Source organism: Archocentrus centrarchus, chromosome 13 (assembly GCF_007364275.1).
Source record: "Archocentrus centrarchus isolate MPI-CPG fArcCen1 chromosome 13, fArcCen1, whole genome shotgun sequence".
Taxonomy (NCBI): domain Eukaryota; kingdom Metazoa; phylum Chordata; class Actinopteri; order Cichliformes; family Cichlidae; genus Archocentrus; species Archocentrus centrarchus.
In genome coordinates, this window is record NC_044358.1 from 10,494,649 (window position 1) to 10,506,295 (window position 11,647).

At 41.1% G+C, this 11,647-nt stretch overlaps 2 protein-coding genes across 2 annotated transcripts; both read right to left on the bottom strand.

The window, feature by feature from the left end:
- Positions 1–270: 270 nt before the first annotated feature.
- Positions 271–1,260, bottom strand: LOC115791063 (olfactory receptor 52D1-like). Its single transcript, XM_030745155.1, has one exon. It carries the CDS (start codon positions 1,258–1,260, stop codon positions 271–273), a length of 990 nt encoding a protein of 329 aa, XP_030601015.1.
- An 8,469-nt stretch (positions 1,261–9,729) lies between these two features.
- LOC115791029 (olfactory receptor 52N2-like) lies at positions 9,730–11,303 on the bottom strand. Its single transcript, XM_030745111.1, has one exon. The coding sequence runs from the start codon at positions 10,746–10,748 to the stop codon at positions 9,819–9,821; it is 930 nt and encodes a 309-aa protein (XP_030600971.1). The 5' UTR covers positions 10,749–11,303; the 3' UTR covers positions 9,730–9,818.
- Between the last annotated feature and the right edge of the window lie 344 nt (positions 11,304–11,647).

Sequence of the window (11,647 nt, forward strand, 5' to 3'; positions counted from 1 at the left end):
TTAAAAATCAATATAATCATGACAACAGTGACAAAGCAGCAGTCTATGATCTGAAACTTTGGGGAGATTGAGAAAGGAAAAAAGTTTTTGGTTTTGAAATTGAGAAATGGAAAAGTCACCGTCCTGATCTTAACCTGTCTTGTGTTTCCACTTGAATCTCTGAAACTATATGCATTCATTGTAGCAAAATGTACATTTTAGTAAATAAGATTCATAAAGATGATATCAAGAAAACTCCACATTTTGCAGTACAAAGTGCATTGTTTTATTTCACGATTGTCCTTTTTCAGCAGAAGTCACAGTCAGTATTTTCTTTGCTTTGTGTTTATAAATCCTCAAAAAGCCATTACGGATTTCTTTGGTTCGTACACCGTAGATGATAGGATTGACTGTTGCTGGGAAAAATATGTACATGAGTCCCATTAAATTGTTGATGTCTGTTGGTATGGGGATGTTTAGGTTGTGAGAGAGAAAGGTGACACTACCTACCAGGTAGAAGCTCATCATAACCATGAGGTGAGTGCCACAGGTGTGAAAGGCCTTCCGGTGGTCTTCACTGGCTGCTGCTGATCGTAAGACCACACTCAGTATCTTCACATAGGAGAAGAAAATGATTGGTATGTCAACTCCTACAAAGCAGATGATGACAGCAAGGCCAGCTGCACTGTTCTTGTTTGTGTTGTCACAAGCCAGGCTGACCAACGCCATGTGGTCGCAGTAGCAGTGCTGGATTGTGTTGGAACCACAAAACTGCAGTGAACCTGCCAAACCTACCAGTGTTGCCATGATGGAGATGCTGCGAACCAGCGTAAAGATCAGTAACCTCATCAGCATAGATGAGTTAATAATTTCAGTGTAGCGCAGCGGCTTGCAGATAGCAACATAGCGGTCCAGTGCCATTGCCAGCAACAATGTTGACTCCACTGAGGACAGGAAGTGAGTAAAGAACATTTGAGTCAAGCAGCCGGCCAATGAGATTTCATTCCAATTGAACAGGAGGCTAAGGAGCAAGGTGGGGATGATGGTTGTCACAGCGAGGATGTCAACAAAGCAGAGTGTACAAATGAAAAGGTACATGGGGCTGTGCAGACTCTCCACGCTGCAGATGACATACACCAGCAGAGAGTTTCCAAGCAGCACCAACAGGTAGGAGGTGCAAAATGGCAGCGCCAGTAACCAGCGGTGTTTCTGCAATGTGGGGAAACCTCTTAACACAAATGTGCTGTGAGAGATGTTTCTGCTCAGCGACGCCTCCAACATAGCTCTGGTTACACCTGTACAGAGACGGTCCACACAGAAACAGTCAGAAAATGTCTGTCTTATCCAAATGTAGGTCTCAGAAACGTGAGAACAAATTTTATTTTTATTCTTAGACTTCAAATCCACAAATTACTTGTTAATTAAAATTATAGTCAAAGTACTATATGGACAAAAATATACAGTGAGGGATGGTGGTAACAAAGTCACAAAGTTTCAAACTGCAATATTTTTACAACTTTTAGTTTCACTTGCCATTTGGTAAAGTTGGGATAAAATACAGCATTTTAAAAGTGTTTAAAAGCTTTATTTTCTATATTGCCACGATGATGAGTCACATCAGAGGACACTCTAACACAAAGTACCATCCTAGTTCTGAAAACATTGGGATGCCGGGTAAAATATAAATAACAACTGAATGCAATGATTTGGAAATCTCATAAACCCATATTTTATCTACAACAGAACACAGAAAACATATCAAATATTTGAAACTATTTCATGAAAAATATTAGCTTATTTTGAAATTAATGGCAGCAAGATTTCTCTCTCACTCTCAAAAAAGAGCATCTTGCAGGGGCAGAGCTTCTTAGAAGGGCAGAGGTTCGGCATAAAATTTGGAAGACTTTGAATATCTCATTATCTACAGTACATATTATCATCAAAAGATTCAGAGAATCCAGAGAACTCTATGAACATGGACACTGGTGAAAATCAGTATTGAATGCCCGCGATCTTCAGGCCCTCGGGCAGCACTGCATTGCCTCTCTCCTCACACCCTCAACCGCTCGCGGCAGATGACTGCCCCTCCCTGAGCCTGGTTCTGCTGGAGGTTAATTCCTGTTCCTTCCCACTGTCGATAAGTGATTGCTCACTGGGGGTCGTTTTGACTGTTGGGTTTTCTGTAATTATTGTAGGGCCTTTACCTTACAACAGAAAGCACCTCGAGGTGAGCGTTTGTTGTGATATGGTGCTATATAAATAAAATTGAACTGAATCAAAAACAGGCCTAATTATGTCCTGGAAATCCCTGCATGGGCTCAGGAACACTGTCAGAAATCACTGTCTGTGAGCACAGCTCACCGTGCCATCCACAGATGCAGGTTAAAGCTCCATCATGCAGAGAAGAAGCCACATGTGAACATGATCCAGAAACTTCTCTGTGTCTCCTCTGGGCCAAAGTTCATTTAAAATGGACTGAGGCAAAGTGGAAAACTGTTCTGAGGTTATTCAATATCCAAATTTGAAATTCTTTTTGGAAAACATGGACACTTTGCCCTCCAGACTAAAGAGTAGAGGGACCTGTTATCAGTGCTCAGTTCAAAGCCTGCATCTCTGATGGTATGGGGGTGCATCAGTGAAAGTGGCAGCTGGCATATCTGGAAAGGCTCCATCAGTGCTGAAAAGTATATACAGGTTTCAGAGCAACATGTGCTCCCATCCAGACGATGTCTTTTTCAGAGGAGGCCTAAATATTTCAGCAGGACGATGCTAAACTGGATACTACAGCTATTCCAGCAGCACGGCTTTGCAGTAGAAGAGTCCAGGTGCTGAACTGGCCTGCAGTCCACACCAACTGAGAACATCTGGCGCATCGGGAACCAAATCAGGAAAAGACCCAGGACTGCTGAGCAGCTAGAATCCTTCATCAGACAGAATGGGACAACATTCCTCTCCTAGAGGTCCAGCAGCTGCTCTCCTCAGTTCCCACGTTACATGCAGGAAACACGGATCTGTGACGAGTTTTACAGACATGTTGCTGCCATCATATTAAAAATGAGCTCAGATTCTCCTTAAAATGGAACATTTTCTCACTTTAAGCATTTGCAAATCATTGCATTCTGTTTTTATTTATTTACTGCAGTTGTACATGGTGCAAACAGGAAACATGGATAATTTGAATTTTGTAGAATACTGTATTAATTCTAATACAGTACTTTTCCTTACAATTAATTAAATACATCATATTGTTTGCTGTTAACTTTTCATTGAACCCTTAAGGTGACCACTCATGAAAAATACATATTTTCTACTTACTTCTACTGATATCCAGCCATCCAAGTGATCAAGGTTTTTATGCTACTGTTGAAAAAAAAAAACACCCTGGGATTAATTCTGCTACTTTACATGATCATTTCCAAAAGATAAATCAAGCAAGTTTACAAAGAATCTCCATCATACTAACAGAAAGAAAAGAGTAAATAGTAAAAAAAAAAACCTTAAATACATTGAAACTACATGGATACAAGCATAGCACAGAAATATATATGCATCAACACAAACATGAGTACATACATTATAAACACTGCAATTTGTGCTTCTTTAATGGTTTTCTTTAGTCTCTTAGGTAAGTCGGTACATATACTACTGCAAAAATGTAAAAGAATATAAAAAACTGTAAAGTGATATAAAGAAGCTTAAACGGCTGCTTCACAAAACATCAAATTATGCTGTGAATCAGATGCACTGTACTGCAAAAATGTTATAAACACTGATGATGTTTTCCCCTCAAGTTAAACTAAAGTTTATACCTTTAAGTGATAAACTGATTAAAAATACTGGCTTCAAAAGGAATCTGAATGAGTACTCTGAGTACTCTGAGTAGTTTTGAATTTGAGAACTGTCTCAGTGTTTGGATTCTAATTAAAATCAGTTTTTATGAGAAGTTGACTAAAAACATAATCAGTTATTGAGAACCAAACAAAAGCTTAAAGGGAAAAAGTGAGCTTTCTTACCTGCAGCACCCGTTTATCAGCTGAACATCAGGAAAAACTCTTTTCTCAGGTCATCTTGTAGCCAGAGTCTTAATGGCCCACCGAGAGGCTGACCTCAAACACGGCACCACTGAGATTGGCTCAAACCAGTTTGTGCCAGTTTAAATGTCCCTGAGCCCATCAGAGTCTCCAGGGTTTTATCAGCCGCTGGGCCTGCATATAAAATGAGCTGAGAAATCTGGGGATAACCTGACAGTTTATGAATGTATCCAGTTTTTAAATGTGTTAGGATGGCTGGAATAAATTTAAGGTTTCCTGTGAGATTTCTCAGATTTGGTTATTCTTGCTCACATACTGTACGGACATGTTTTTCTAATCTTCACTGCATACCAAATTCAGTTTTTTAAAACTTAAATTATTAAGAACAAAAAACGAGCAAAGTGATCATTTTACAAGCCTGAGGATTAAGCAATAGTAAAAATGGCAGAATATCTTGGTACAGTATACAGTTTGATCTCCTTGTATCACTAAACATTGTTTATGTTTGCTGACATCTACAAAACAAAAAATTAATATATTTTGAAGTGATTATATCTTCCTCCTAAGATGAAAACCTGCAGCCTGATATTATTTCCTGTTCCAGTATTGACACAGTAAATCAGAGGAGGGAAGATGTTTCCTCTGAGGTTTAAACTGTGAAAATAATTGATCTGCTGCTCATTCCTTCAGGTATTTCAGCCTCATATTTGTTGCCATTTTCTCCTTGAAACTAATTGGTCCCAAGGTCAGGACAGCAGAATTTAGTTTCCTTTGAGAAGAATGCAGGGATTAATTATCATTGCTGCTTAATTGGTCTTTTCCATCAGCCTGCTGGGACTCTCAGAGCTGCTGCTGTAATGAGATTGTTGTACCAATGACTAAATGAACACTTGAAACAGTAGATTAGTTCAGTGGAAACACTTGAAGCCTCTCCTCGCTGCAGCTGAACCTGGTGACCCTTTCACATGTTACGGTAGTGTTTTTAGAAATATGTTCAAAACTAGTTTTTCTAGTCATCAGAATCAGAATCAGAATCAGAAGGTTTTTATTGCCATATGGGTGAACAGGTTCACAGCATTAGGAAATTGCTGCGGTACTTCGTGCTTACAGAAAAAAACAATAAGTATAAAAACTATAAGACAATATACAAGTATACAAATTGCAAATATACAGAGATATTAGAGCTATAACTATAGCACAATATTACAAAATTACAAAATATACAGTGCAGAGGACTAATTAAAAGATAGAAGAATGTAAACTATATTCCACTAATATGTACATCAGTGCAATCAGACAGGTGCATAGACATAGGGTCATCAGCGTTTGTGGAGGGTGGTGGTAACAGTCTTAGGGTTATTGTTCATGAGTCCAACAGCAGAGGGGAAGAAACTGTTCTTATGGCGGGAGGTTCTGGTCCGTATGGACCGTAGCCTCCTGCCTGAGGGGAGAGGGTCAAAAGTCTGTGCCCAGGGTGAGAGTGGTCGGCTGTGATCCGACCTGCACGCCCCAGTGTCCTGGAGGTGTACAGGTCCTGGAGAGATGGGAGGTTACAGCCAATCACCTTCTCAGCAGAGTGCACAACGCGCTGTAGTCTCCGTTTGTCCCTAGTGGTGGCTCCAGCGTACCACACAGTGATGGAGGAGGTGAGGATGGACTCAATGATGGCAGTATAGAACTGCACCATGGTCCTTGCTGGCAAGTTGAATTTCTTCAACTGCCGCAGGAAGTACATCCTCTGCTGGGCCTTTTTGATGACAGAGGTGATGGTGGGCTCCCACTTGAGGTCCTGGGTGATGGTAGTTCCCAGGAAGCGAGAAGAGTCCACTGTGGTGATGGGGGGTGTCAGTCAGGATGATGGAGGGTAGAGGGGCTGTGTGCTTCCTAAAGTCCACTATAATCTCCACTGTCTTCTGGGCGTTCAGTACCAGGTTATTGTGGCTGCACCAGGACGCCAGACGTTTGACCTCCATCCTGTAGGCCGACTCGTCCCCGTCTGAGATGAGTCCGATGAGAGTCATGTCGTCTGCAAACTTAATAAGCTTGACAGACTGGTGGTCAGAGGTGCAGCAGTTGGTATACAGGGAGAAGAGCAGAGGAGAGAGGACACAGCCCTGAGGAGTGCCGGTGCTGATGGTCCGGGAGTCCGAGACATTCTTCCCCAGCCTCACGTGCTGCTTCCTGTTCGTCAGGAAGTCAGTGATCCACCTGCAGATGGGATCAGGCACGTTCATCTGGGACAGCTTTTCTTGGAGGAGATCAGGGATGATGGTGTTGAAGGCAGAGCTGAAGTCCACAAACAGGATCCTGGCGTAGGTTCCCTGGGAGTCCAGATGCTGTAGGATGAAGTGCAGAGTCAGGTTGATGGCGTCGTCCACAGACCTGTTGGCTCTGTAGGCAAACTGCAGGGGGTCCAGAAGGGGGGCTGTGAGGGACTTGAGGTGGGACAGCACCAGACGCTCAAATGACTTCATGACCACAGAAGTCAGTGCCACAGGTCTGTAGTCATTTAGTCCAGTGATCCTTGGCTTCTTGGGGACAGGAACAATGGTAGCGGTTTTAAAGCAGACAGGCACGTGGCAAGTCATTCATAGTCAAACTAATTTTCTTTTGCTCTGCATTAAGTACTTACTGGCACAAGACCAAAATGAGGCTCTATCAGTATTATTTTGTTGTTGCTCAGGTGCTCCTGCTCACAACACAAAAGAATGCTAAATTACAATTAAATTGTCATCACACTTGGACAACAGATTGGCTGGGATGACCAGATATCCAGGTGGTTAGGTCACATATCAACTGGATATTTGTTCATCCCAGTGAGTCCATGTTTGAATGCTTTTTCTCCATATGTATTTGTCCACTGTCATAATTACATGTATCAGTGACAAAAACAGCCTTTAAAAACACCTGCAACAGTAAGTTTGGTCTGTTGTTGTTCATTGTGCTTTGACATGTCAGGATGGGATAACAGTGAACCCGTGGCTGCTAAGAAAGAGGACGCCTAGTAAGAATCTGCAAAAAGATTCATCCCTCCCACCTTCCATCCATAGGGTTTAAATATCTGGGTCCCTCTGGCCTGTTTTTAATTCAATTCAATTCAATTTTATTGATACAGCACCAAATCACAACAAACACTCGCCTCGAGACACCCGGTTACGCCAATCGGAGGTCACTAAAATTAATATTGAATCGGTGCGTAACCTTACAAAAACAATGTTGGACTCTGTTGTCTCCCCCCCCTTCCCCAATTGGACCAGGAGCGACATGTTTAGCTGCGTGTTCTCCTTGAATTACTGGCTGTGTGAGTGGTGTCCAAAAAGCAATGTGGCCTTTATAGATCACTGGGAAAGTTTCTGGGGAAAACCTGGTCTTGTTAGGAGAGACGGCATCCATCCCACTTTGGATGGAGCAGCTCTCATTTATTCATTAAACACTGTAAAACCTGATTATCCAGGGTTGAGACCTGAGGAGTTGCAGTCTTACACGCCTCTCTGCCGCTTCTCGCCTCCTGTCATCCCCCCCAAACCCCATCCCCATAGAGAAGGTGCCCCATCCCAAAATACAAACCATAAACCAGCCAAAAAATAAATAAAAAAATTAAGCATAAAAATTCAAAAACAATAAATAATACAGCTTCATCAACTGCACCAAAAATAAAAACAATTAAATGTGGATTGTTAAACATTAGGTCTCTCTCTTCCAAGTCCCTATTAGTAAATGATTTAATAATTGATCAACATACTGATTTATTCTGCCTTACAGAAACCTGGTTACAGCAGGATGAATATGTTAGTTTAAATGAATCAACACCCCCGAGTCATAGTAACTGTCAGAATGCTCGAAGCACAGGTCGAGGAGGAGGATTAGCAGCAATCTTCAATTCCAGCTTATTAATTAACCATCTGAAAGCCTGACTCTTAGTCTTGTCCATCCTAGTTAGAAAATTATCTATCGTCCACCTGGTCCTTACTCAGAGTTTCTGTCTGATTTCTCAGACTTTTATCTGATTTAGTGCTCAGTTCAGATAAAATCATTATAGTGGGTGATTTTAACATCCATGTAGATGCTGAAAATGACAGCCTCAACACTGCATCTAATCTATTGTTAGACTCAACTGGCTTCTCTCAAAATGTAAAGGAGCCCACCCACCACTTTATTCATACTCTGGATCTTGTCCTGACATATGGCATAGAAACTGAAGACTTAACAGTATTCCCTGAAAGCCCCCTCCTGTCTGATCATTTCTTAGTAACATTTACATTTACTTTAATGGATTACACAGCAGTGGGGAATAAGTTTTATTACAGTAGAAGTCTTTCTGAAAGTGCTGTAACTAAGTTTAAGGATCTAATTCCTTCATTGTTATGCTCTTCAGTGCCAACACAGTGCAGAGCAGCTACCTAAACTCTGCTCCCAGTGAGGTCGATTATCTCGTCAATAGTTTTACATCCTCACTGCGTATAACTTTGGCTCCTCTGAAAGGAAAGCTTTAAATCAGAAGTACCTGACTCCCTGATATAGCAAATGCACAACTTAAAACAGATAACCAATGAGCTGGAGATGAAATGGCGTCTAGCTAATTTAGAAGATCTTCATTTAGCCTGGAAAAATATTTTGTTGTTCTATAAATATGTCCTCTGTAAAGTTAGGACATCTCACTACTCATCGCGGATTGAAGTGCCGTGGGCTTTTCTCTCTCAAAGACTCTTGAAAGAGTAGTTGTAAAACAGCTAACTGATCATCTGCAGAGGAACGGTTTATTTGAAGAGTTTCAGTCAGGTTTCAGAATTCATCACAGTACAGAAACAGCATTAGTGAAGGTTACAAATGATCTTCTTAGAGCCTCTGACAGTGGACTCATCTCTGTTCTTGTCCTGTTGGACCTCAGTGCAGCTTTGATACTGTTGACCATAACATTTTATTACAGAGATTAGAGCATACTATAGGTATTAAAGGTACTGCACTGCAGTGGTTTGAATCATATTTATCTAATAGACTCCAATTTGTTCATGTAAATGGGGAGTCTTCTTCACACACTAAGGTTAATTATGGAGTTCCACAGGGTTCTGTGGAACAATTTTATTTACTGTACACTATTAGGGCCAGGCGATATATTGAGTTTTTAAAAAATATCAATATATTTTCATATGCAATATAAGATGAGACACTATCGTTTATATCAATATAGTCTAGGTCGCATTACAATCATAGTTATAGCTCCACCAGTTCACCTTGCTCTTCTCCCAGTTTGTCTCTGCACAGCGTCACACCTGCCCCGCCTCTCTCCGCTTCACCCGTTAAGCATGCAGGAAGCAACCACATGGCCATGTTCCCAAGTTAGCGACTTTGTTGCTAGATTTAGTGGCTTTTCAGACCTGCTGGCGACTTTTTTCCCCAAAAGTGACTAGTGACAAATGTAATTACTTTTTCCGGTGAGGTCGGTGAGTTTTGGCGACCTGAAATCCTCGCTGTGTTTTGTGTACATACAGCCTTCATACTGTGTCTGTTTGTTGGGACATGTAGCTTCGACTGTGAAGTGCCTTTTTGTTTATATCTTTTGGGGAGAAAATATATTGAGATATATATCGTATAGATACTGTAATTTATAAATTGATTAAATATGTAAATTTACTTTGAATAATAATAATGACTAAACTGGTTCATATGTTGATGTATTGAACTGCATTATCAAATTGGTCATCACTGCACATGCACATACTGCACAATCCATATTCTGATTCATTTAATTTATATTAAAGCTCATATTGTATTTCACTGAAATGCATCCAGGTTATTCCTAAGAAAAGTTCAGATTTTCAGTGTATTCAGGATGTGCTTTCGAATCTCTGCGGTTCTGATGCCGTAGATGATCGGGTTGAAACAACTTGGAAAGAACAGGTACATTATGCTAAAGAAAAGCCTAACGGCTGCAGGGAGGCCGTTTCTTATTCGATATGACAGGAACGCTGTGAGTACGATGATCAGAGTAACAGTCATGACCATGATGTGGGTCACACAGGTGTGAAGAGCTTTGGCTCTTGATTTTCCTGAACTCAGCACAGAACTGAATATAACAATGTAAGAGGCAGTGATGAGGAAGAAGTCAGTCACAGAGACTAAGAACACTGACATCAACCCGACCACACTATTGATGGTGGTGCTTCCACAGGCCAGCTCCACCAAGGCCATGTGTTCACAGAAACAATGGTTTATCACATTTCTGGAACAGAATGATAACTTTCCAGCCAGAATCACCACCACCAAGACAGTGATCAGATTTCTGATGAAAAGTGGGATGACAAATTTGAGAAATCTTGGTAAAGCCATTTGTTCATGATAGTAGAGAGGGGTGCAGATGGCAAAGTAACGATCCAGAGCCATCCACAGCAGCAGAGTGGACTGAAAGGCTCCTAAAAAGTGAACAAAATACATCTGAACAAGGCAGCCGGTCAAAGAGATTCCTCTCCAATCAAACAGGAAGCTCAGCAGCAGGTGGGGAACAAAGAACAGAGGCAGGCTCAGGTCAATGCACGACATAGCAGCAATGAGGATGTACATCGGTGAGTGGAGGCTTTTCTGTGAAATGATGACGTACAGCAGCAGGAAGTTGGCAAACAGTGACACAGCAAACATGAAGGAGAACGGGATGAAGAGGAAAGGCCTCAATGCTCCAAGTTCATCAAAGCCATCCAGAAAGAAATATGTGTGTGAGGAGATGTTCTCCTTCAATGCCTCCATCCTCCTCTCTTCCTAAACACACCCAGTTTTAGAAGAATCAGCCTGAAAAGAGACACAAAGATCTGAATAATTCAAAATATTTGAGAAGAAATTAAAATTTAATTTTTAGGTCTTTGATGGAAAAATGTTCCCATCAAACACCTTCATACACACAGCTGGAGCTATAGCTTAATGATTTCTATGAACAGTTCTTTTTTTCATGGTTGAATGATTGTACAAATTTATTACATTTACGTCTTAAATGGCAAGAATTAATTTTGGATTTTCTCAAATCCATGCAGGGTCCACAGTACACAGGCTCAAACATGCATGCACTCAATTGTTTTTAATAAGTGGAGCTAAAGGTTGCACACTGTCTTTTAATTTCCAAAGGTCAAGGCCTATTAGCTTCTCTTTAGTGAAGATGATTGTCTACAACTGGTAGTTCCTCTTTGCAAGCATGGAAAGTACTTGTTTGAAGATCTAAGGAGAACCATAGTTTTACATATACTGGAAAGATTTCAGAATCATCACCTTAGAAAACTGTTATTCAGATTTAACACCAATTCAATTCAATTCAATTCAATTTTATTTATATAGCGCCAAATCACAACAAACTGTCGCCTCAAGGCGCTTTGTATTGTGGGTAAAGCCCCTACAATAATACAGAGAAAACCCAACAGTCAAAACGACCCCCTATGAGCAGCACTTGGCGACAGTGGAAAGGAAAAACTCCCTTTTAACAGGAAGAAACCTCCAGCAGAACCAGGCTCAGGGAGGGGCAGTCATCTGCCGCGACCGGTTGGGCTGAGGGGAGAGAAAGACATGCTGTGGAAGAGAGCCAGAGATTAATATCAATTAATGATTAAATGCAGAGTGGAGTATAAACAAAGTAAATAAGGTGAATGAGAAACAGTGCA

Excerpts from the sequence above, each read along its gene's own strand:
- LOC115791063 (XM_030745155.1), bottom strand. The coding sequence starts at position 1,260 with ATGTTGGAGGCGTCGCTGAGCAGAAACATCTCTCACAGCACATTTGTG.
- LOC115791029 (XM_030745111.1), bottom strand. The coding sequence starts at position 10,748 with ATGGAGGCATTGAAGGAGAACATCTCCTCACACACATATTTCTTTCTG.